The sequence below is a fragment of the Maylandia zebra genome, linkage group LG19, assembly GCF_041146795.1.
Source record: "Maylandia zebra isolate NMK-2024a linkage group LG19, Mzebra_GT3a, whole genome shotgun sequence".
In the NCBI taxonomy this organism is placed as follows: domain Eukaryota; kingdom Metazoa; phylum Chordata; class Actinopteri; order Cichliformes; family Cichlidae; genus Maylandia; species Maylandia zebra.
In genome coordinates this window covers 21,759,935-21,786,766 of record NC_135185.1, presented here as the reverse complement: position 1 = coordinate 21,786,766, position 26,832 = coordinate 21,759,935, and the positions used below count along the sequence as shown (strand labels likewise).

Here is a 26,832-nt window from a genome sequence, read left to right as displayed (position 1 = left end):
TGAGTTCTTTAAATAGCAGAGATATTTACCCATGTATATGTATTTATGACTAAAATGTCCTTTAGCTACAGATTTCAGAGAAGTGGCGCCTTTTAATAAAGGCACGCAGGAAGAACTGCGTCTTTTTTTTAAATTTATTTGCCTAAAGCTACAGTCTTCTGCATAGATAAAGGAAGCACATTTCTTCAGGTAGCCAACAATTTTGTGGTAGACTGCATGAATGATCAGTGCAGATTTGCTCTAAGAAAATTTGCTTTTTACATTAAGAAATATTCACACAGGAGATATTACAAATACAATTTATTGAACAAAAAAAAAGGAAAAAAATATTTACAATTACTGTCTACGTGTTTGTTCTCCACAGTAACAGCACAAGGGCGACACCCCGTGGGCAGTTAACTGAATTGCATTAGATTGACAGTTTACGTTACAACCATCCACTTGAAGTTAACATACTAGCCTAACAGTTTTGCAGTTAATTCAATATTTATTAATGTTATAATGTTCACATTTGTGTTGAATCCGTTTTTGAGAGATTTCCTTTCAGAAGTGCGATCGTTTTGGATAAGGTGGTTTGTATTTCTGAGGAACTGCTCTACCTCAACTAACAGGAACTGATCACTTTCATGATATGCTGTTTGTGGCAAGACCAGATGAGGGGATAAAAGAAAATCTAAAAGAAAAGTAACTATAATTCCTTTTAGACATGTGCATAATAGTGAAACAATAAAATATTACTATCCTTAGGCAAAAGTCATACCAGCTCTGTATTGTTGGATTATCTCTTGAACCTCTTAAATGCACCATATTCCGTATTATGGTTATATGTTAAATCTGATACATTTTTCTTCATTCTAACTTTATTATCTTATTGACAGTAAGTAGGATAGGACTGAAGAGGTTTCATCAGAAAACTGAAGTGGAAAATCTAAAGTGAGATCTGCACCTAACACTGTAGGCCTGCATTAATTTATTACATTAGGACATGCGTGTAGTTTGTATTCATATGTATATGCTGTCTAAACTGATAAGAAGTATTTATTATACTTACATTCTGACCTTTGGCACAGCGTGTTAACACGGACATTTGAAGGCAGCACCAATATATTGGAGAAGGCGGGATTATGTGTCGTTACGACGAAAGAATCCAATCAGAGGCCAGCTTTTCACATAGTAACCCCAATCAGCGAATAGGGACTGGCTGGTTGCGAAGGTAGTGGTCGTGGTGGTGTACTGGAAGAAGCAAGTGTTTCCTCTGGGCTTGTTAGCTGCAAGGTTTAGTAACAACCTTTTACTCGTGTATCTGTCAGGTTAGGCGCCGAATTTATCGGCGTTTGATCCCTTTGTTATGCATTATATGGTTTCTGCATGCTAATTTTGCAATCTAGCTTGGCAGGTGAATCTAAATCTGTCTGAAAGCATATTTGAATATAATAGGGACACGAAATTACGATGCCATCCCCGATGGAGGGATCTTCCAGAGAAGGTGACCTGTTTACTGTGAAACACGAGCTGAAAAATGGTAAGTTAGCTGGGAGCCGGTAAAACTCAATGCTGTGAATTTCATTCGATATTTATGTTTTGGAGACACGTGTCGGAGCGAGAAAAATGTTAGCTGGGCTAGCTTAGGGGAGGCAACTGTCACTGTCAGTGATCGTTTGTAGTAAGCACTAACATCAACGTTACACAAGTTCAAACATGGCAGAGGAAAGCTAACATCCGACTGTCATTACTACTTATAACGTTACCGCGAACTCACACAAACTAACGTTATCTGACCATATTATTACGGCGAGCTAGCGGCTAGCGTTTGTTATAAACCGAACTCAACCAGGGAAATAACATTAGCTTAAGCTAGTTGTCAGCGTGTAACCAGGTTAAAAACAGAGCATCGATGAAGATTTCACTAAGTTAATGCCATTGTCAACGCCTTAACTTATTTTGCTGGGTTTTCCTGCTGTTGCCTGTGTGTGACTGTTTTTGCTGTCACAGCTAACTTCTCCTCAGTCAAAAAAGGCAGAGCCAGCTGCAGTGATGTCAAGTCCAACACGCTAATGTTAGCCTATAGTTTCATTCTGCATATTACACAATAGTTAAGATCACCTGTAACCTTAGCTACAGCTGTTGCTTCTAACAGTGCATGCAATGACATATTAATCTCCTGAGCAGCCTGGTTAACTTTATACTACTAAGCCTCATCCCTAAAAGGGTAATCTACTGAAGGACAGTATAGTGTGAGTTCACTAAGAATTTACAGTAAATCTAGGCAGGATTCACAAATAAACAGAGATTTTAATGTTAGTGTTCAATTCAATTCAATTCAATTTTATTTCTATTGTTCAAAAGAGGGTTTCTGTGAAGAAGTGAAGAAGACTGCTTAGTGAAGTTGTACAGTGGACAACTAGGTTATAATGATACAGGGCTCCTGTTCAGGCTCCAACATGACTATGCTGCACCCCGATTATTGCCCTGCCCTAAAAATGCAGTCTGTCTAGTTGTCACTTTTTTCCCTGTGTGTTTCATTTAACACAGTGAAACTTATGGCTACTTTGCATCCAGCTGTACCATTTTGTCTGTGGAGATGTCTTAGTCCAGAACAACCACACAGTTCTCCAAGCTCATATGTCAATATAAAAATATGTCAATATCAGTTGTCATTGCACCTCCCTGTCTTCCTGTTGGAGATCAAGGCAGAGCTGTACTAAATGTGGCTATGTTATCATAAAATAAGTAATCATGCTTGTGCTGGCAGTTGCACAATAAAAGAATATTCTTGCTTGTCCGGGGCTTGTATTAGATGTTGGGTCTTTAACAACAATTGCTCAGGAAACCAACCAAGCACAAAGTTTAACAGATCTGGGTTTTTTTTTTAAAGTTTTTAATTAATTTATTTTTTTTAAAGGAAGCATAATTTCCCTCCAATAAAGCAAAGGGATTCCTAGGACTCCTCTGTTAGGCTATTAATAAACACCAAAATCAAACTGGGCCTTGGCAGGGTAAGCTTGACAAGGGTGTTATGCAACCTGAATCTCTGACCTTAAATTTGAAGGACAGCTTTGTTGTTCTGAAATGATACAGTGTGCGCTCAAATTGCCTAACAGTTGCAGCATTTTGTCTTGTGTGTAACTGGAGAAGCAGAGGAAAAGATTAAATCAGCCGCTTTAATTGCTCAGTACCCTATTTCCAGAGTGCGAGACAGAAGGAATGTGTTCACTACAATGGACATGCATGTCTAAGAGTGTGCCGTGCTCAGTCAGCTGTACTGGGAGACCATGATTTAGTGAGACACAGGGAGTCACAGACAGTGTGTGCTGAATTCAGTGAAGATCTTTAATGGAAGATAATGACCTTTTGCTGGTTAATTTAGCGAGTTTGCTTGCAGTGGAAGGGAGGATTATTTTGTAGTGCTGCATATTTAGGAGACAGGAAGAGCAAATGTGTTTTTGTAACACTTGTTTACATGGAGGAAGTTTGGTAATCATGCATGTGTTATTTGCGGTCATTTTTTTTTTTTTAACGTAATGGTGAAGTGAAATCACCATAACAATGCTACCAGTCTGCTGTTGTTGGTGTTTTGTTGTCTCTTGTTTTAATTTGATGGTTCTTCATTTGAAAGCCCAATTCTCCAGCTTTTAAACCTTTTCATTAAGTCTCAGTTAAGTCACATAGTAAAGTGCATCAGAATTCAAACTTGACCCCAATCTACAAAACAAGTGTACCAAAAAATGTCTACTGGTAGACATGCAGTGTTGATAACTCAACAGTAGTTAAAAACAAATTAAGATTTGTTTTGTTGATTAATAATAGATAAGAGGAGAATTTTTTACTCATAGTCCTTTATTTCATCCCCAATAGAGCACACGAGCATGGTAGTTAACAAACCATCTTTAATCCTTATTATTTAAGACTGGAAACAGATATATTATAGAGCTGTGGGGTAAAGATCGGACCAGAAATTAAACCCTTCAGTTTTCTATTACAATGTGTATCCACAGTTTGTGCTTCTTTGAACCTTAGGTATCTTGACTTTACTATCTAATCTTTAGCCATTAATAGTTATTTCCAGGTACTGAAAAATGCCAGGTGGGAGCTTCATAGTGCAACTGCATACAGTCAGGCTGTGAGTATAAACAAGGATGCACTATGGGAAGCACTGAGACATTTGCTGAACATTGGTATTAGCCTATATTAGCCTTATTAACTGGTACTGGGATATTGCTAAACAAAATCGCATTTGCAAATATCAGTGGCCAATATTTATGTGTTATATCCGTTTTGCACTGGCCTGCCTGTTTCCCTAGAGCAAAAGGGGGAATAAAAAACAACAAAAACCAAATGAAAAATGAAAAATAGTCATATCCAGAATTTCAGAGCATCCCTAAATATAAAGTTTTTCTTGTAGTAAGCATTAAGTGATCTTTCAGTGCTAATAAACTTTACCTTATGTGATTTAATTGCTTTGGAGAAATCTTAAAAATATAATTTCACTGACAATTACTTTTCATGCCAAAAATACAGTATGAATATATTTTCAAGTGTCTGTGTATATTGACAATCAAGCCATCTTTATTATTTCAAGTATTCACTACAAATATATTAATATTGTTATTTTTACTTTGACTTCAGCCAACCTGACGGGCCATGTAGAGAGGGTGGGGATAGAAAACTTTGAGCTATTAAAGGTGCTGGGTACCGGAGGTAAGTGCAGTGTTACTTTCCCTTAATGTAAACTTGAACATTCAGAAATTTGTTTGCACGCCATTCTGTCATCCAACAAAAGAGTGTTTTTGGAACGTGTCGAACGAGTCTTTTCTGTTTACCCACCTTCATTGAACTTTGCCCTGTCTGTGATTATTTTCCTGCCAGCATATGGAAAGGTGTTCCTCGTGAGAAAAGTCAGTGGCCATGATGCAGGAAAGCTTTATGCCATGAAGGTTTTGAAGAAGGCCACTATTGTACAGAAGGCCAAGACTGCAGAACACACGCGGACCGAGCGGCAGGTGTTGGAGCACATTCGCCAGTCTCCATTCCTTGTCACACTTCACTATGCCTTCCAAACAGAAACCAAGCTGCACCTCATTCTTGGTGAGGATATTTGATAATAATTTTTTAAATTTTAAGATAAATTCAGATTTTAAATTGTTATATCAAAGATTTAAGGCCTATGGCAACTGTCTGAACCCAGTGGAAAACCCCCACATTTTTAACAGCTAAATATATTAATGTACGCAGAGAATAAAAATTGTCTTTCCTTGTAGGGACATTAACTAACTTACATAACAAACATGATGTTTTCCTTTATAGATTATGTAAATGGTGGGGAGCTCTTCACGCACTTAGTGCAAAGGGTGCGGTTTAAGGAGCAAGAAGTAGCCCTGTATAGTGGAGAGATTGTCTTGGCACTAGAACATCTACACGAGGTGACCTTCAGATTTAGCTCAACAGTAAACAGTAGCGCTTCTTCCGTCCTTGATGATTAACCTGTGTTTCATTTTCTTGTTCCAGCTTGGGATTGTCTATCGGGACCTTAAACTTGAGAATATTCTACTAGATTCAAACGGTCACATAGTTCTCACAGATTTCGGCCTTAGTAAAGAATTTGATCAGGTACAGTTTGCCTTTATGTGTTTAAACCTCTCAAACCTTTTCTATTCTCAAAATACGTTTTAGCTAATAAAACCCCAAAAAGGACATTTTGCTTTTTCTTTAATGCCCTCAAAAACCCAACTGTGAAGCCAGATTTTTACTTTAAATAGTGTGGGTTTGGGTATTTCACATTAGAGATATTTTTTCATCAGTATAGAGATATAACCACTTCTCACTTCCTCATTACAAATGCAGAGAAATATTAGGATGCAGCGTCTGTTAGGATAGAGTATTTTATCTCTATTCTGTGTCATATTTGTCTTACGAAATGTTTGGTTTTGTTTTTAAAAAATAGGCTGAAAGAGCTTTCTCTGTCTGTGGCACCATTGAATATATGGCTCCAGAAATTGTGGAAGGAGGAGAGTCTGGACATGACAAGGTAAATTCTAGTTTCATGTCATTGCCTGTTTGATCAAATCATGTTGCACACTCTCCAGTGAGAAGTCACGGTTAGGTGCTTTCATGCATTCCAGGCGGTGGACTGGTGGAGCCTCGGCGTGCTGATGTATGAGCTTTTGACTGGTGGGTCGCCCTTCACTGTTGATGGAGATGAGAACTCGCACACGGACATTGCCAAGTATGAATTCTCCTTGATCATCAGCCTCAGCTTGCAGCTATATTTCAGTTATAATCAGTCTATAATGCTGCTGTATATCTCTCGCACATCACAGGAGGATTGCCAAAAAAGATCCCCCTTTCCCTAAAGACATGGGACCACTGGCCAAAGACCTAATCCAGCGACTCCTCATTAAAGATCCAAAGAAGAGATTAGGGTCGGGGCCTAATGGAGCGGAGAATGTAAAGAAACACCCATTTTACCAGGTGGATTTCATTGCCTGTCTTGTAATGGTCACGATATTTAATATAACTAATGGACTGAGATGTCATTGTTTTGTACTGAGTATTTCTACATGGTTTTCACATTAGAAAATTAACTGGGAGGACTTGGCAGCCAAAAAGGTGCCTGCGCCATTCAAGCCAGTGATTCGGGATGAGCTGGACGTCAGCAACTTTGCAGACGAGTTCACAGAGATGGACCCCACCTACTCTCCCGCAGCTCTGCCTCAGAACTGTGACCGCATCTTCCAGGTGGGAGGGAAGGAAGACATCTTAGACAAGCAGACTGTGTTTTGTTGTGACTCATGCTGCTGCTGTTTGCAGACAGGAATATTTCTTTGTGCTCCTTGGAGGTCATCGCACAGGACACCGTTTATCGGCATTTGTTTAGAGCCCGTGTTTGTCTGGGCTTTGGTAGCAGGCAGTGTGAAATGTTGACACGGATGAAAAATCGCATTATACATTATCCGCTTTTTGTCTGTGACTATATTTGACATACTTCACAGCAATTGAAGTAATCAAGTGAAGTTTTGAATGTCCTCAAAAGGTTGCTGTAAGTCAACATGAGTCTGTCTGTGTGCATTGGTATTCAAATTGACTAAAGGGTCTTTTATTGAAGTAATTGCTGCCATATGCAGCTCTTATTGAAGTAACAGATGTGAATGACTATTTTTGATGTAGCTTTGAACCATAATATGGCCCACAACTCCATGCCAGCTGATGGCTGTCTGATGTATTGCATGAAATTTCAACTCTGATTGCCTTCTGGATCCTTGAGCATGCTAGATCAATAGATCCATTAACGGGCTTCTCTCATGGAATAAAAGGTTACACTTTGAGAGCATCACCACGTCTGTCTCGGTTACGCCTTCAGTCTTTGATTGCCAACTTCATCTTGGCTTTTTTCACTCTCAGCTGCCATTCATGTAGTCTGAAATTTTGTGGTCTTTATAATTTGCAAGCCTAGCAATCTCTGCGATAACGACAGCAATCCCAGTTTTAAACCGTGCACTTGCTCCCCCGCCGTGTCGCACAAAACAAAATTAAAATTGCATTAAGAGCGCCAAGATGTAATTTCACAGCAGAGCAATCAAATATTCAAGCCCGGCAATTTAGGGCATCTCATTCATTCAACACCCATCCTTCCGTCCATCCATTGCTGTCACTACATATCACACAGCTGTGTGTGTGCCGGTGTAAAAGAGAGAGGGAGAGATTAATGCCAGCTCAAAGCTCTGTGCTCCCCACAGCTGGAATTAAGCAGGCAGCGCTCCACAATGACAGGCCTAACAATAGGAACAGCTGGACAGCCACTGTCAGTCACACATGAAGAGAATTGGGCTTATTGTTGAGCTGACAGGCTGGTTTTGATAGATTTAAAGAAAACTACGCAATTTTGTTTTATTTTAAGGGACTCTATTTTTCTGTGGCAGTGGAGGAAGTTTCCTTTTCTCCTGCCCTAGTCCATCTCTCGCTTTATGTCTTAGTAAAATGTAAACACCTAGGGCTCTTGTGTTTTTATTTGCAGGGTTACTCTTTTATGGCCCCCTCCATCCTGTTCAAAAGGAATGTGGTGATGGATGACCCTGTCCAGCTGTGTGGGGGTTCTGAAAAGCCAGGCTCAGCTGCGGTGGCCCGCAGCGCCATGATGAAGGTAAAATGAATGGACTTGGTTCTCCGAGCACAAACACACTTAAGCTAATGGATGCTGTCACAGACAGATGAGAACTTTTCCTTCCTTTCCTTTCTATTCCACTTGAACTTTATTTTTCTTCTGTGCTAGTTTTACTGCACTCACGTTCCGTTTCAGGCTTAATCCTGTTTATTTAATAGCGTTTGTTCGTGAATACACTTGCGTGTCTTTGCAGCATAATGCTTTTTGAAAAGGTAGCAGTGCTTTTTGTGCGCTCAGTTAGCTTAAAGCTTTCTCAACAACATCCTGGGAAACTGAGCTGTTTTGCAAACCTTAGCATTTTCTATTTATTATGAGATTAGTCATAATGCTGAAAGGTATTGTAATTATTTATCTTAGTCCTTTTCAGTTTGCTGCTTCAATAATCCAAGAAAACGGAGGGAAAAACAAGAAATTGGGCTTTTAAATTGTATCTAAACAATGAAGGAAATTAGTGGTTTAACTACAGTAGCTGGCTTTTCTTTTCTAAAGTTTCCACTGGGTGCACATTATAGGTTTTAAACCAGATTCTGGTTAGCAAACAGGAAGCTTATTAACGGTATTTCTGTCTTATCATGTGACGATCTTAACTCTTTTAGTTCAGATCTAAAGTCGAGACTTTCAGTGCTATTTTTTTTAAAGTCCTCGTCACATTTGTATTTCTTCTTTTCGATTTTGCATGTGAAGTGTACAGGGTTGGTGTGGTGATATACTTAAAAACAACCCTTTGTGTAGCATAAAACTAGAATGAGAGAAGAATTATTATGAACATTATTATGGGTGAGAAGAGGGATAGCTTTGGGGATTCTAGCTGTAATTGAATCAGGATTTTTAATATAAATTCTGCATACAACCTCCAGAAAAGACTTGACTAAAAGAAAGGGAATAGAAAGAATGAAGAATGTCAAGTGTACCAAGTATTCTCTGTAGAAAACTGAAAGCAACTAAGGCCCTGAGATAATACTCAGATAATTGGCAAATTAATTTGGTCATAAGTAATGTAGGAACTTGCAAAATCTCTACTTTAATTCTACAAACAAACATCCTATATCAGGCTATAATATTTAATGTGAATTTTATTTGCGTGATAATAAAATATACACATAATTCTTACTTTTTGTGATTATTTTTATGCGTATTTGCAGGACTCGCCTTTCTATATGAGTTATGAAATGGACCTGAAGGAAAGTGCTCTGGGGGAGGGTAGCTTCTCGATCTGCAGACGGTGCACACACAAGAAGACTGGGCAGAAATATGCAGTCAAGATTGTCAGCAAGAGGTACGAGTTCACTGGGTGCACACATGTGTTTGTCAACTCAGATGCTTTTGGCTCTGTCTTTTGTTTATAGATTTACTGGATCAGTTGGACCGCCACCCTCCTCCATCCCCTGCTCAGCCAAGTCTGAAGCCAGTCTGAGAAGACTAATAAATGTTAAACTAACAAAGGCCAAATAATGTCATAATTCGACCTGATTACATATTTTCCTGATTTTTTTTTTTCCCTATGAAAAATCCAGGTTATATAAGTAGATCACTTGGTTGTTTTTACTGCCACGTCCTGTAAAATCCCATGTATGCTTATAATACACTCCTCCACAGTTTGGCACCCAGTATTATAGTTCTGATTATAGTTGACATTAGGACTGATGCAAGGCAAACCCATGTCCAGTATTTTCTAGCTCTTCGTTGGTTAGAGCAAAACTGCCCTAAAGTATTTTGGAAATTCCCCTAAAGTAAACAAAATAAATAAAAGAAACCTAATTCCTAAAACCTAATATTTTCCAGTGTGTTCTGGGTTATAAAAGGATTTTTTTTTTTTTTTTTATACTGTATTGAGCATGTTATAAGAAAACGTTAACGTGGTACAACTAATAGTGTTGTAATGTGTGTAAATGTTTTGTCTTCTTTAAAAAAAAAGAAAATCTTAGCATATTGTGCTCCTAAACACGTAATGCAAAAGTAGGAAAATGTTCCACTTGTCCTGTGTGTGTATATGTGACTGGCTTTGCTGTAGGATGGAGGCCCAGACTCAGCGGGAAATAGCAGCCCTGAAGCTCTGCGACGGTCACCCCAACATTGTCAAGTTACATGAAATTTACCACGATCAGGTAAAGATAATCGCGTCCGTTACATTTGCCTCCATAAATTCTGTTTTCCATAGCTCTCTGCCTAGTCTGTGGGGACTGCAGCCTTATTAAGTCGAGGAAATTGAACAAGGCAGATTAATGGGGATGCTGGTAGCCCTCTGGGTGTTTCTTTATCTCTTTGCATATTGTTTCATGAACATCTCACACTGTGCTCAATATTTCGCCTCTGATTTATTTCTAAACTGCAGCTGCACAAACATCCATTTTTCGCCACTGAATAGTAACAACCTAGATTCACTTGTTTTGCTAATCGAGCCGCACACTTAACCCAAACTAAGCGCGCATATGTTCTAAATGTAGCTTACCCCCGGTATATGGAAGGTGTGACCGTGTGTGTGACTGTGTACAGCTTCATTAGCCTCGGTCCTTCATGCCCAGGAGCACCACTTTAGTCCTGATGAGCTCAGTGGGGTTATTACTGTACCTCACAGGTCTGTGACCCAGATCAAAGCAGCGCTGCCTCACCCGCCTCAGCTGAGTCCTATCTTTGTTCCCTAGATCCTGCACTAATGAGAAGCTCAACCCCGCTGCTCTGGCACATCATTCTCCTGCCACTTTGTCTGGCCCCTTTCATTTTTACTTAATACCAATGTGGTTTAATGTCACCATCATGAGATCAAGGATGTTTTTTTGTGTGTGTTTGTTTCTGTTTGTTACGCAATAGAAAAATTACAGTTTAATGTTTCACCCATCACTTTTCAGTTGTTTTCAATGTGTTGTTCAAGCTTTGAAAGCAACATTGATGATATTTTAGGAAAGACAAACTTTCCAATATTTATTTAATTGCCAAACATTTAAGAGTGTTTGTGCATGCCGAGCTAATTCAAGGGTTGTTAAAGAATATAGGTTAAGAGTGGGTGTAACAGATGTAACCTTATCCTGTATGTGTTTGCTGTAGCTTCACACATACCTGGTTCTGGAGCTGCTTGGTGGAGGGGAGTTGCTGGAGAGAATCCGCCGGAAACAACATTTCAGCGAAACGGAAGCCAGCCGGATCATGCGCAAACTGGTGTCTGCTGTCAGTCACATGCATGATGTAGGAGTTGTGCACAGGGATCTTAAACCGGAGGTATTGGAGAGCTTCTCAGCTGAGCTATTGCCAGAGATTTCTTTCTGTCCAAGCACAGTTTGTGTCTTTGTGATGAATGCAGGCTGGCTGGATCGTACGTTTCTGAAAAAGAATTACTGTGTTTTTCTGAACTTTGTATGATCTGTCCTTCTCTCGTTCTCACTCTGCTATTTTTTTACAAAACAAGAGTAAAATTGTTTGACCCCAACGTGGGTCACAAGTACCTGGTCAGTCATGATGTACAATTTACTACTTGAGTGAACCAGTTCTGCTGAGCTGAGAAAAATGATTGCTGTGCGTGTCTCAAATTGCTTTGTAGAACCTGCTCTTCACAGATGAGAGTGAGAACTCTGAGATAAAAATCATAGACTTTGGCTTCGCTCGACTGAAACCACCAGACAATCAGCTCCTAAAGACTCCCTGCTTCACCCTACAGTATGCTGCACCAGAGATACTCAAATATGATGGCTATGATGAGTCCTGTGACCTGTGGAGTCTAGGGGTCATCCTGGTGAGTGGAGCAGCCACGCTCAGGTTAAATCAAAGCACTATTAATTTGACCGAGGATCATTGATTGTTCAGCAATTGGGGAGAGAACAACGAGCAAACCGTTATCTGAGTTTTTGAATGGTGAACAAGCTGTTTATGCTAACGTTACCATTTACACTATATGAATCATAGATTGTAGTGCATTTATTGATGTTCATGTGGTGAGCCTAGGACTGTTGCATTGTTGGTAGGGTTGAGTTGGCTGGAAATGGAAGGGTATTGGATCTTTAACTTACTTTAAATCCTGACTTAAGGCTTTAATTTGAATTCCATTAACCTGTTCTATTATTAATATTTTTAGGTACAATTGTTGATTACAGTTATAGCTGATCTTTTTTATGGTTATATAATTAATAGATTAGTAGGCCTTCTTTTTTTTTTTTTTTTATATCCATCCATCCATCCATCCATCTTCATCCGCTTTGTCCGGGGCCGGGTCGCGGGGGCAGCAGCCTAAGCAAAGAGGCCCAGACCTCCCTCTCCCCAGCCACCTCCTCCAGCTTGTCCGGGGGAATACCAAGGCGTTCCCAGGCCAGCCGAGAGATATAATCTCTCCAGCGTGTCCTGGGTCTGCCCCGGGGCCTCCTCCCGGTGGGACATGCCTGGAACACCTCACCCAGGAGGCGCCCAGGGGGCATCCTTGTCAGATGCCCGAACCACCTCAGCTGGCTCCTTTCAATGTGGAGCAGCAGCTGCTCTACTCTGAGCCCCTCCCGGATGGCCGAACTTCTCACCCTATCTCTAAGGGAGAGGCCAGCCACCCTTCGGAGGAAGCTCATTTCTGCCGCTTGTATCCGCGATCTCGTTCTTTCGGTCACTACCCACAGCTCGTGGCCATAGGTGAGGGTAGGGACGTAGATCGACCGGTAAATTGAGAGCTTCGCTTTTACACTCAGCTCCCTCTTCACCACGACGGACCGGTGCAGCGTCCGCATTACTGCAGCTGCAGCCCCAATCCGTCTGTCGATCTCCGGCTCCCTTCTCCCATCACTCGCGAACAAGACCCCGAGATACTTGAACTCCTCCACTTGTGGCAGGAACTCATCCCCGACCCGGAGTGGGCACTCCACCCTTTTCCGGCTGAGAACCATGGCCTCAGATTTGGAGGTGCTGATCCTCATTCCCGCTGCTTCACACTCGGCTGCGAACCGTTCCAGTGCGAGCTGGAGGCCTTCACCCGATGAAGCCAACAGAACCACATCATCTGCAAAAATCAGAGATGAGATTCTGAGGCCACCAAAGCGAAAGCCCTCCGCCACTTGGCTGCGCCTAGAAATCCTGTCCATAAAAATTATGAACAGAACCGGAGACAAAGGGCAGCCCTGGCGAAGCCCATCACCCACCGGGAACGAGTCCGACTTATTGCCGGCAATGCGAACCAAGCTCTTGCAACGGTTGTATAGGGATCGAATGGCCCGTAGCAATGGGCCAGACACCCCATATTCCCGCAACACCTCCCACAGGACACCCCGAGGGACACGGTCGAATGCCTTCTCCAAGTCCACAAAACACATGTAGACTGGTTGGGCAAACTCCCATGCACCCTCAAGTATCCTGGAGAGGATAAAGAGCTGGTCCAGTGTTCCGCGACCAGGACGAAAACCGCATTGTTCCTCCTGTATCCGAGGTTCGACTAACGGACGAACTCTCCTTTCCAGCACCCTGGCATAGAATTTCCCAGGGAGGCTGAGGAGTGTGATCCCCCTGTAGTTGGAACACACCCTCCGGTCCCCCTTCTTAAAGATGGGGACCACCACCCCGGTCTGCCAGTCCACAGGTACTGCCCCTGATCTCCACGCAACATTGCAGAGGCGTGTCAACCAGAACAGCCCTACAACGTCCAGAGCCTTCAGGAACTCGGGGTGGACCTCATCAACACCAGGGGCTCTGCCACCAAGGAGTTGTTTAACTGCCTCAGTGACCTCGCACCCGGAAATTGGCGGGTCATTCCCCTCATCCCCAGACTCTGCTTCCTCCTCGGAAGACGTGTCAGTGGGATTAAGGAGGTCCTCGAAGTATTCCTTCCACCGCCTGATAATTTTCTCAGTCGACGTCAGCAGCGCTCCGCCAGCACTATACACAGTGCAGGTAGAGCACCGCTTTCCCCTCCTGAGACGTCTGACGGTTTGCCAGAATCTCTTCGAGGCAGTCCGAAAGTCTTTTTCCATGGCCTCTCCGAACTCCTCCCACACCCGAGTTTTTGCTTCAGCCACTGCCCGAGCCGCATTCCGCTTGGCCTGTCGATACCTGTCGGCTGCCTCCGGAGTCCCACAGGCTAACCAAGCTCGATAGGACTCCTTCTTCAGCCTGGTGGCTCCCTTCACCTCTGGTGTCCACCATTTGGTTCGGGGATTACCACCACGGCAGGCACCCACCACCTTGCGGCCGCAGCTCAATGCAGCAGCTTCGGCAATGGAGACTCTGAACATGGTCCATTCGGACTCAATGTCCCCAGTCTCCCTCGGAATGCTGTCGAAGCTCTGCCGGAGGTGTGCGTTGAAGATCTCGCGGACTGGGGCCTCTGCTAGACGTTCCCTCATGCAGCTCCACTTAAGAAGATCCATACCAAACCTGTCATCCTTAGTAGTATCTGTTATCCAAAGAATGGTTGGCTGTTCATAGGTGTGGTGCTTTTTCGTAAAAAAAAAGGCAGAATATAAATTCCAGGGTATATTAGTGCGTTAAGTTATTTTGCTTGTTGAAATGCAATATTCTTGGTAAGTAAAATTTCATGTAGCTCAAAGACATTATGAAAGTATTGCTCTGTACATGAAAGGTAGATTTTTGATGAAACTCATGGCTCTCACAGGTTGTAATAGAACTAAATAACTGATCATTGATTAGCCCTATTCAGGAGCATCCTTCTTTGTGACTTAACGCCATCACTTTCCACAATGCTCCAGGAAAGTGACCTGATTATATAAATGTATAATTTACACAAATCTTTTCAGAACCCAGATTCCCACTTTAAAGCTTGTCTAAAAATGCTTTTGACTGAAGTGCTTCTATAACCAAATAAATGTTTAATCAGAAGCTTCATATACTCTTGATTTGCACATCTTATCCAGTTTGAGGATTAAACATTTGACACAGGCCACTCTGATTAAGCAATCAGCTGTTATTTTAACTGATTTTGGTAGTAGTTTAGGCTAATCTGTGTTGGATGATATTCATCTCCTCTTGTTCAGCGGTACAAACTTCAGCATCCTGTGGTGAGCTGACACAGTTTACGCTCACCACAAAAAGAAGCAAAACCTGCCCCACTCTTAGACCTGGTAAAGGCTATGCGGATATGTCATCCTCATTCAACTTTTTTTTTTTTTGCATGGAAGAGAAGAATTAAAAGGAGAGGTAGACAGGATAAGGAAAGGACACATAGTTGAGAGAAAGATTTCTGTAGTTGGCCAGTCATCCGTACAGAGCCATGGCTCTATGTTTAAGTGCTGCTTCCCACCGTCGCCCCCTGGGGGGATATGGGTGTACTGTGCCTCTTGGAGGTTTGATGAAATGGCTACTGACATGCTTTGTGCACAATGCCCTGGAAGCCAACTGAGTTGAGATATAGAGGGAGAGAGAGATCACAGCACAACAGAGCCTTTGCTGCCAAAAGGGTTGTTCCCAACTACTGTCATTTTAATAAGAAATATGAGGGCAGATGCATTCAGGCCAAGGTGAGAGAATCCTGTTCTTTCAGCTGAGCACAAACCGCTCTTCTCTTGAGTGCTAGTTCAGCCATGGTCAACAACTTGCAGCATAACAATGGAAAAATGTGGACAGTCGTGATCTGTCAAGGGCGCTTTTAAAACATGTTATTTTAACAGTAAATGTGTTTAAACACTTACGTCTAGTTACTTAACCAGCTTATTGAAGGTAGTGTGGCACTGACAAAAATGAGCACGTAGTGTTTTTTCGTCCGCAGCTGTTGTATAAAGTGTATAAATTAGATTTTCACTAGAGATACCTGATTTCTGAGGACAAAGGCATTAGAGATTTAAATGGAGAAAAAAGATAGTTGGGATGTTTTAGAAGATGTAAATTTAAAAAAAAATGCAATGCAGTTATTCACCATCAAAAGCACATATAAAGATAAAAGAAAAATGTCAAACCGCTTAAAATATCTGTTCATTTCAAATTTAATGACAGCATGTTTAAAAGGCCAGTTAGGATCCTTGAATGTTTTACTACAGAGCCACACTGATCTGTGCAGAATGGGGTTTGATGTTGTGTTGCTAGAATAGCCAAGATCTTCCCCGAAAAAGAGGTTTTCCTGATGAGAGCATTTGTCGCTACCAAACCTGTATACATAATCTGCATTAATGGTGCCTTTACACATGTCTATGTAGCTAATTCTATATGCACTATTGCTCCCAATTATCACAGATGCTGGTTTTAAATAGTGTGTTGTGTAGTTTGCAGAACGCAGCATCCATGAGTCTCAAAGAGATGTTCAGATTTTTCATATTTACTGTGAAAAAATGAGTTTAGTAACAGTGCAATGTCTCTTTCAAGATTATATTGTTCTTTGTTTTATTTAGGCCTTATAAATTCTTCAAAATCATTGGATTATTGTGATATTTTGGTGATATACATTTTACACAGCATTCCAGTTCCTGGAAATCAAAGTTGCAGAGTGTGTTGTACTGAAAACGGAAAATAATGGAGTCGTTATTAACTTTGTAGTAAAGCTTTTCACAAAAACACTGTTCAAGTTTTGACACAGTTGTTCTATTTGTGCTACCCAATTTTGTCAAACTAGCATCTTTCACATTTAATTCTATTTTATTTATATAGCACCAAATCACATCAACAGTCACCTCAAGGCACTTTATATTGTAAGGTAAAGACCCTACAATAATACAGAGAAAATTCCAGCAATCAGACCCCTTTTAAGAAAGCACTTGGTGACAGTGGGAAGCAAAACCTCTCTTTTAACAGGAAGTAGGTGTCAGAGGTGCGTCTACACTTTGTGGCGAGCTATGGTTGAGTCGCCACAGTTTGATGATGTGGCAGCTATTGTTAGCTCAGAGACAGAGAAGAGCTGAGAAAAATTAAAAAACTAATAATTTAATAATTATTAATTCTAGGTGACCAACAGTTGGCCTCACTCCAAGACTTTTCTCAACAATGTAACAAAAACCTAAATAAACGTTGTTCTCTCTTTAAAGTCTATAACTGAAAAGCTAAGCGAGAGCTATTATAAACTGGTAAGCCAGTCTAAATGTGACTGTATTGTAAAAATTGCATTGAGATCTCTAAATCATCTTTATTTTAATATGTTTATGTTCATAGCAGATTGCATGGTCTTCCTTTGTTTGCAGTACACCATGCTGTCCGGCCAGGTGCCTTTTCAGTGCCAGGAGAAGAGCCTGACCCACACCAGTGCTGAAGAGATTATGCGTAAAATCAAACAGGGAGATTTCTCTTTTCAAGGAGAGGCCTGGAAAAACGTGTCCCAGCAAGCTAAGGACCTCATACAAGGTGAGGGGAAAAAACTGGCTCATTTTCTTTTGAATAACTTGAGCTTCGGTTTCTTTTTTTCCCATTAAAAACATAGAAACATAGTGCACTAAATTTATAAAATTCCACTTAAATAGTACTACAAATTTTAGGGTATGGTTATGAAAGTGAGTAGTGTTAGCTTGCAGCTCCAAGACTTCTGTTATCGGTAGATTCTTTGTTCCAGGCTCATTTTTTCAGAATAAAATATCGACTTTCAAAATAAAGTAGTATGAACTGTTTTTGTGAAATTGTAAATTAGTTAAATAAATAAAATGAGGTTTATGCAAAAGCTTTGAGTCGTGTTTAGGGCAGATTTTGGTGGTGCTGGTAGAGTCTGGAAGAAGAAATGGACAAGTAGTGCTCCGTTAGTGCAATGTCAGTAAGTGATGACGTGTTTTGGATGAACTTTCTACTCACAAAGCAGCTTTCAGAGATCAGGTTTCCTAAAGAGGAAATAACTTCCTGCCTGTGTCTCACCTTTTCCCACCTGGATTAAGAGCGTTAAAGGTAATTATCTGCGTCTTGTTCCTGTAGAGCTGCTGACGGTCGACCCTAACAAGAGGATTAAGATGTGTGGCCTCCGTTACAACGCCTGGCTCCAGGACGACAGCCAGTTGTCCTCCAACCCACTTATGACCCCAGACATTCTCGGATCCTCCACTGCCTCTGTCCACACTTGTGTCAAAGCTACTTTTAATGTATGAAATGTTCAGAAGGGTGCTAATGTTAGATAGTAGGTCAGAACGTTCCAACCTAGTGTAAAATTTGGATTGTGTAGCTTCTGCTAAGTGTCAACCGGCTGTTATTAATAGAGATGGAGACCACATTATATTAACCGTATTGTGGGAAGATTAATTCAAACAAATGCTAAAGATATTAGTAATTTAAAATGCATCAAAAGGCACTTTGATACTGCAACAAAGCGCAGATGCTAGTTTTTGTCTTACTTGAGGTTGGATTTGTGTTGTTATTGCGATTCATCAAAATGCTGAATGGATATTAATGCGACTAATGATATAATTATGTGACCTGGGTTTTGGCCAAATATTGATGGGATCTGAAACGTAAGATCCCTTGAAAAAAGATGAGAGCAGTGCATTTCATTGAAACTAAAATGTAAAAGTCTAACCAAACATCTGTTTTGTACTCGCAGGCATTTAACAAATGTAAGCGGGAAGGGTTCCGCCTCCAGACGGTGGACAAGGCGCCTCTAGCCAAGAGGAGGAAGATGAAAAAAACAAGTACCAGCACAGAGACCCGCAGCAGTTCCAGCGAGAGTACCCATTCGTCCTCCTCCTCCTCCCAGTCACAGGAGAAAACTTTTCAAGAAGGAGACCCAAATCGACAGCACTCTAACATCACTCCTGTCATCACCCCTGTCAACACACCGGTGCCCTCTGGAACAGATTCTGGGCACCAGCCAGCACCTCCAACCTTTCCCTTCTCAGAAGGACAGTAAGACAGCCTGAGGAGAATCCAGATTCAGACAGTTGGGTCTGAAAAAAAAAAAGAAGAAGAAGTTTGGCTTGGACTAGTATAGAGACATCCTTCTTCTTTCTCTCTGTCTCTGGCTCAATTGCATGGATGTCAGCACGTCTCTAAAACCAAGCATGCAGCAGGAGCAGCACTGTCACCTCTATATCAATCAATCAATCAATCAATCAATCAATCAATCAATCAATCAATCAATCAATCAATCATCACTAGCAATAGCCTATCCTATCGTATCTTTTGCTCTGACTTTCTCACACAGACTATCAATCAGGGACTGGACCAGGAAGAAGTGTCACCAGTGTCCTAAAAGAAAAGGGCTGCCCTACTGCCCCCGGTCCAGAGAATGGAGAGACATCTTCAGTCTCGTCATTAAATCACAACATCTGTCCTCTCCTTCTCTGTCTTTGTCCGAGTTTTTAGAGATTTAAAGGGAAAGTCAGTGTTTACACCACGGATGCTTTGTAATTTCTGTCAAAAGGAGAGAGAAACAAAAGGCCACATGCCGGAGGATAATCTTACGTCTCTGCTATACGGAGCAGCTTATTTATATGTGAATTTTGCAGACTGAAATTTATTTATGATAAGCTATATTATTAACTTATTTATGATTCATTATGATCTGAAAAGAAATAATGGATACAGTGAGACTAAAAAAAGAAGATATTTTGTGTGTGTATGTATGTGTGTGTGTGTGTTTTCCTATCAGCTCAAAAAAACTTTCCATACAGTGAAATGATCTTTCATATATCTTTCTAGTTAGACACATCGAAGAGTCTAGTAGGTCAGTTTTAGTTTGTTTTGTATACATCGTAAGAGTCAAAGTCATGAAACCAGAGTTCTTTATAGGTACTGCTAATTATTTAAGGTGAATTTTAAGATTGATATTTGTTTAGTGGCTTAAAAAATATACATTTCCTGATTCATATAAAAGATGAAAATGTGTGCACATCTTTTTGTAAGAACCAAATGTGGATGTAGTATGTTCAGCCAAATCTGTGATTTTTATCAGCGAGTACTGCTGCCTGAGGCAGTGCAACCTGACTAGAACAGCTATATTTAGACTTTTTTTTTGTCTCTTATGTGGGAGTATGGCTACTGCCGGACTTAGCATTGCTGCTGTTCCATGTGGTCTGATCCTGAAGTCAGTATTTAGCCAAGCAGTAGAGACCTAATTGTCTCATTATCACTACAACCAATTGGATTGAGCAGAATGTCCCAAATGGAAAATGAAGATCAGCTTAGCGTAAGGGTCGAATGCGTCAAGTAGTTTGAGATTTGAGCCTTCTTGGAACCAAGATGCCTGAGGGCAGTTTCAAGTGACCTCTTTTTTTTTTTCTTTTAGATTAAAAAATATTAATTAAAGGAAGGCTTATGTGCCAAACTGCATTTGAATGGTAATGTTTGCGTTTAAAGACGGTCAGACACTAGGACATTTGGAGACAATGTAGAGCAAAAGTAGCCCCGTTTTGTCTTCAGTCATAAAACTACTGCAAAATGCCGAACTTTGATGATTACAAGTTGTTGAGCACAAATTAGGGATGCACCGATTGATTATATTAGCCAAATGTTGGTATCTGGCTGTTGTGGGCCTTGTTGACTCATTTCAGCAATTAAAAATGTCTGATGTGCGAAGCATATCAGTGTTTAACTGGCTTATTGTTCAAGTATAGTGTGATGAAGCGTTGAAAGACTTCAAGTTCAGTTATGCTTATTTATAGTGAAGATTTCTTTGCTTCCCTGGAACAGAAGGTGGAATAAGTACATCAGAATTTGCCAGTCGGCCCAGAAGTTAACAATCAGTGCATCCCTACCACATGCTTCTTTTTACTATTGATGCCGTCCTTGCTCTATTTACCATGTTGTACTGCATGACTGAAAAGGTGATCTTTGCACTGTGTGACAGCTCGCACTTTGAGGCAGATATCTTGTTAGTATTAGGTCCCCAGTGCATGATATGACCCGAAACATCAACCACTTCCTTTATTTGCCTTTGTGGGCTTTTTTGGGGGGCAGATTCTTACTTGATTTAATGTGAGTTTGTTTACTTGCTTAACCAATTTTCAATTCGGGACTTTTACTGTTTAAAATTGTGATGGGTGTACAAAACCCCTTGTTACAATAGCCTAAATATTGTAATATCCCAGTGTTACAATTCTGGTGTTAGTTGGGATAGTTAGGGGAAAAAAATGCCATGCTCTGTTAACTGTTTTTTTTTTTTTTTTTAATTACGTCTTTGTCTGTTTTCATTGTAATAATTGAAATACTGTATTTTGCTGTTGTGTGGGGTACTTGGTGATCCGTATGTGAAGCTACCTAGAATCAGATCCTCCTGCTCAGCCAGGATACAGATTTTCAGTTGGACTACTGTGTGCATTTAAACACACGCTGTCATCCTCTTCCATTTTTACTCTGAATCAGAACCAAAGCATTAACTTCAAGGTAGCTGCTTTAAGCTGCATGAGACATGACCTTTCATGCAAATATGCAAAAAAAAAAAGCTTCATATATCACATTTTCTGTTTGTTCGAGTTTCTTTTCTTGGTCCATTCAATGAACGATATTTTTTAGTACAGATGATTTTTTTTTTTTTTTTTTTTAACAGCACATAATGTGTTTTCTTCAGAGATTCTTTATGGAATCAGTAATATCAATACCCAGCACATTATCATGCTTAAATCTATGCATCTCTTTTACACTTTTGTGTTGCTTGTTTTGCCATTTCACAAAGACCTCATTGAATGGGTTTAAGCAGAGTGCTTAAAAAGGTGTAACAAAATTTCTATACGCTGATCGTCTACAACACCAAATATTGTGTAATGTCCAGCTTGTGCCAGAAGAAACAGCTCTGACATGTTGGAGAACAGACGTGAGATGCTGTTAGTTTCTGGGACAGGGCAGATGGACTGCTGTCAGTCAGTTTGGAGAGCAGTTTAAGACCTTGGGCTCTTGCTCATGTTTTTTGTTTAATTTTTGTGGTGTGGCAAGGTGCACTGTCCTGCTGGGAAAAGCAGTTATTTCGGTGGGAAGCGTACGGTGAAGGAACATCCACACGAATGGTGCGATCCAAGTTTTCTCAGCAGAACATTGCAGAGAGTGTTTTTAATGTTTTGGCTGATCAGTGTTTACTGTACTTTTACTCCCATAACGTCAGCCACTGTAGAAATGGAACAGATGGAAAAGATTCCCAGTATGAAAAAGCTGGAATCCTTGGAGCTAAACACTACAAAGCTCTCGTCTAACTTAGTTCGCATGAGTTCCCCGTTGCTGCCTCATTAAGCCTCTTTTCTTTTGTTTGGGTGTATTAATAGCTCAAGTGGAGGAAGAGGAAGAGTGTCCTATATTGAGCTCCCCTCTGGGAGCCAGGCTCTATTAGCTGATGTGCTGCAGTGCTGTTTGTTCCAAAGAAAATACCGTACTCTACTCACTGCCTCTGTGGGACCCGGCTCACTTTCTTTGTAGGGAAAATAACAGTGCATCACAGGAAAGGGTTGGTTTAGTATCAATGTCTCTTGGGGCTGATTTCCAAACTAGGCTTTCCTTCTTTTGATGAACACCTTGTTTATTGTGCCACCACGAGGAAGAGAGACAGAGGGAGGCCGGTTCTTATTTTAGGCCTTGTTGCCTTTGATACATTATTTTGTCAGTTCCCTTAAATTTTAACGAAAGTTCCTTTTCTGCCTACAGTGCTTCCTCGTTTCTAAGCCTGAAAGCGTCACGCCTAATGATGCTAAACCTTTTTAGCATTTTTCCAACACTTAATTAGAGGGCTGGTAGTTTGAATTGTTTTGTGTAAACCAGCGACTGCTGTTGTACACTTTAGTCAGAGAAATTGGCTTGGGATGTTGCGGTGTGTTTTTAGTGCTCCGGTCCATGAAGTCACGCATGGGATTAAGACACTAAGGGCAGCGTTGAGTGACATCCTGTACTGATTCTCAGTATGGTGCTCGTGTGCATGTGTTGTTTGTGAACGTCGATAATTTTGGACACACCTTGCAGCTAGTGTTGTTCTTTTTTGTCAACATTAAGGACGTGTACAGTGCTGTGCAAGAGTCTTGAGCCAAGCTTCATTTCTCTATATTTTGCCAGGAAAATTGGAAATATGTGCAGTGAATTATCGGACACATAGAAACTAACTTGGAAATACAGTATACAGGCAAAATCAGAGTTGGTACAAAATGTTTCATTGTATGATCTTTCTTGGATGATCTTACCACATTAACAGTTTGTTTGGGGATCATTGTCATGCTAAAACTTGAAACCAGTGCCGATGAGATGCTTTTTGTTTTTGCATGGTGGATAAAATCTGATGCTACTTGTCTGCATTCATGATTCCATCAGTTTTGAAAAGATCGCCAACACCACTTGCTGAAATCAAACCCAAAACAATGGCTGAACCTTCACTGTGTTTTACAGATGGCTGTAGACTGTTGTACCTCTCTCCTGACTTCCAAAATGTTAAAATTTGGATTCATCACTCCATAAGACCTTCCCACTTATTTTTAGTCCAGCACTTGTATAGTTGGCACACCTGTCTTTTCTCCCAGTTTCCCTCCTTTAAGAGTGGTTTCTTTAGTCACTATTCATTTGAGATCATTTCTAATGATCAACTGCAGGACCAGATGTCTATCTCAGGTCCTGCGTTAGGTCTTTGTTGGATTTTTCTTTTTTCTTGTCTAAAAAATGAATGAAAAAGCAACCAGTGTCCACAGACCAACTTTTAGAAAGATTACAGAACTTTTGCTCTAGAAAATGTTAAAAAAAGTTAACAAAGTATGTTTCCTTGGAAGCAAAATACAAAGAAGTGATGGGTGACTCAAGACATGTTGATTGGTCACTGCCTTATGTATGGAGCTGTCCAAGGTGCTGAAGTGCTCAAACTATCAGTTGTTTGAGAGAAGCATAATAGTGCGATCCTTTAAAATGACCATGATGATTGTTAAGTGGCTCAACGAATCCACAGAAAAAGTGCTTCAAAACAAACAAAATCTCCCGCTATGGCTAATGATAAGTATATTTATTGATACAATTTAGAGCACTTCCAAGTAAGGTAGAGCTTTCATCAGTCATGAGTCAGGTGTAGCAGCTTTGATCAAGAGCGAGAAAAGAAAGAGTGAATGGTTAAAATGTCCAGCTTTGCTGTGTTTCTGTGTTGTAGATGTTTATATCAAAGTCTAAAATACTTCAATGTCTGAACATGTAATCTCTGCGTGGCAAAAGCTCAGACTTCAGACCGCTCTGAATTCTTGGTTTCTTTCTTTTTTTTTTCTTTTTTTTTTCTTTTTTTTTTTTGGTCTATTGGTCTTTGAACCTGACATTTTATGATGTCAGTGAGAGCAGATATCCCAGATATGGGCAGCCAATCAACAGAAAGTTGGCTTGAAGGGAGCGGGAAGGGAGAAAAGCTCAGTATATGATTAAAAAAAAGAGATTCATTTGAAAGGTTAATCATGCAAAGGCACCCTGGTAGTGTCCACAAATGGCACTACTGAGATAAAAAGGACCTAATACGCTCCACTTTGGATACAAATAATGGAATTAATAATGTTAAATAATATCCAGAATCATTTCAGCCAGGAAATGAAATATGTGAACTTTTTTTGTTTTAATTTGGGAGTATATGCTAACAGTTACTTTGATTAAAAGTATCCAACTACAACTACACTGATATCTCTGGGGCAGTGACAGCCATATGTATATACCTTACAGTTCAGCCTTTTAAAAGCAAGTGGTCAGCTACAAAGTGGCCTTGCTGAGCTACACTTACCTGCATGAGGACGTGTTCTCTTGTGTTAATTTATTTGACTCAGCGAGTGTTGCTCTATGTAAAGTTGGTAACAGATATTAATGCTTCCACATCCATGGGTTGTAAGGGATGTAAAGGCATCATCCTCATCATCGTGATCATCATCATTTTCGTCACCAGTGCAGCCATCATGCATGTGCTGATGTTGCTTGATTCCTGTCAATCTTTCTGTTCTTATCAAAACTTGTCCAAACGTACTGTAGCAGTGAATCCCTTTGAGATTGGTCACTAAACTGGTTTAAAACACAACATCAAGCTTTAAGGGCAAAACTTTGCACTTACATGTTGATTTAGTCACGCATATGTTGCAGGAAAAATGTCCTCTTTTGTGCAGGTTCAAATGTTTCTCATCTTTCTGTTTCTCTTGATGGTTGTTGTCAGATAATTCTAAGATAAAATAAACCTCAGCAGTAGTACTTTTTAGATACGGCGAGGAGACACCATGTGCGTACCTGCTTCTTAAGGCACTGTGAAAATCATCCTTCAGGACTTTTGGGCACACCGTCGATAGTATGAGGGGAAAAAACCCTCGATTTGCTTCAATAAATGCTTTACGTGCTAGCTGAATACATGTGTACGTTTGATAATCTGATACCAGTAATGAGTCTTTTAATAGATCCTCTGCTTCATTGTATTTTTAAGTGTTTACGTCATTAATGAAGATATTTTGTGATACCAGGATTTGTGTGTATGAGTTGTCAAAAAGACAATAAACGTACGATTTCCTGTTCACTTGATGATTTTGATTTTAATAAATCAGGTGTGAACTTGTCATGTTGACAAGAGTTTTAAAAGTATGTCAGACGGCAGCCACCAGATGGCAGTGTTTAATAAAGTTTAACCAGAAGAGCAGTTTACTGTTCAATAAGCCTTTAGAAACAAGTAGAAAATTATGTTTAGCATATATTATCTTAAACATTGCTACAATAAATTGTGTCTTCAAGGTTGTTTAAATCACCACCAGATGTAAGGTTTATGCCATGGGTGCCCTAAATTAACATTATTGATAATTACCAAAATAATTTTGTATATTTCCTTAATGGTTAATTCACCAGTTAAGCTCTTAATATGAAGTGAATTTTCAAATTTCTTGTTTATCAAAAACATAAAAATAGTATTAGTAGTAATAGTAATAATATTTTCTTTTTTTGAAGGGGTTGAATATTAAGATTGATTCATTTCAGATTTAGGCATAAAAACAAGAATTCAATTTATTTGCCTCATAAATAACAATATAGTTTTTACTTTTAAAAACACATTTGATGGATTTAAAATAGTAATAATTGTGTTTTCTTGCATTTATTACAGTTTGTCTTTTAAATTTGTTAAGCACCCTAAGACTGTTTCTCTCCATAAATATGCCAGTCTCCTGTTATATCATTTTTATGTTTTGATTTACTTATTTGTATACAGGGCAGTATTTATAGATATAAGACAAATGTAATAATTTAATCATCTGGAAATATGTGAAAAAAGGGTTCTCAGAATATTTAAAAGCAAAATTATTACTGTTTGTGTTTAGTGTTAGAATGATGTTTATTAAACCAGCTTTATCTGTTTTCCTCAATACCAACATATTAAATGTCTTTTCCACTAAATTGTAAATTATTTGTAAATCATTAGCTTTTTTTACTCATTTGTCGATTAAGTTATTAATCATAGCATACGTGCCACAATTCAGAATCGGTGAAGTATGAATATAGTTTTTGAAATAGTTTTCTGCCAGTTTACTTAGCTGGAAGTTACTGTGTAATATCATATGCTACCAGGAGAGGATGCTCTACACCTCTCACCGAAGAGGACTCTATGTCCAGTATAATTCATCTACATCTTCTGAAAAAAGTCCCAGAAAAGTGAAGGAGACGGAGTTTTATATATTTAGGCAAAAGAATGTACAACACCAGTCACAGTTTCTTTTGCATCAGTATTCTTTATAACAAAATACAACATGTTTACATTAAATATTCGTCATAACAGTTATGAAAAATATTTCATGTAAACATGTTGTATTTTGTAGCTATAGGGTTGTTTTTTGAAGGACATGGCAGCAGAAATTCTACAGGAAAACCGCACTTGTTCATGCAAATGTTTACTTTGCAGGGTGTTCAAAAAGATA

The 26,832-nt window shown here is 40.0% G+C and overlaps 1 protein-coding gene across 1 annotated transcript; it reads left to right on the top strand.

The window, feature by feature from the left end:
• The first annotated feature begins 1,209 nt into the window (after nucleotides 1–1,209).
• Nucleotides 1,210–25,448, top strand: rps6ka5 (ribosomal protein S6 kinase, polypeptide 5). The gene is made up of 18 exons (XM_004540219.3): nucleotides 1,210–1,275; nucleotides 1,438–1,522; nucleotides 4,627–4,698; nucleotides 4,867–5,085; nucleotides 5,305–5,420; nucleotides 5,506–5,607; nucleotides 5,942–6,025; nucleotides 6,120–6,223; nucleotides 6,318–6,468; nucleotides 6,574–6,735; nucleotides 8,012–8,137; nucleotides 9,301–9,434; nucleotides 10,170–10,263; nucleotides 11,201–11,371; nucleotides 11,691–11,882; nucleotides 17,239–17,398; nucleotides 17,954–18,117; nucleotides 18,573–25,448. The coding sequence occupies exons 2-18, from the start codon at nucleotides 1,453–1,455 to the stop codon at nucleotides 18,876–18,878; spliced, it is 2,427 nt and encodes an 808-aa protein (XP_004540276.2). The 5' UTR covers nucleotides 1,210–1,275; nucleotides 1,438–1,452; the 3' UTR covers nucleotides 18,879–25,448.
• The last annotated feature ends 1,384 nt before the right edge of the window (nucleotides 25,449–26,832 follow it).

Excerpts from the sequence above, each read along its gene's own strand:
- rps6ka5 (XM_004540219.3), top strand. The coding sequence starts at position 1,453 with ATGCCATCCCCGATGGAGGGATCTTCCAGAGAAGGTGACCTGTTTACT. Across the intron at positions 4,699-4,866 it reads AAAGGTGCTGGGTACCGGAG|CATATGGAAAGGTGTTCCTC; the intron begins GTAAGTGCAGTG and ends TTTTCCTGCCAG. Across the intron at positions 11,372-11,690 it reads ACAGGGATCTTAAACCGGAG|AACCTGCTCTTCACAGATGA; the intron begins GTATTGGAGAGC and ends ATTGCTTTGTAG.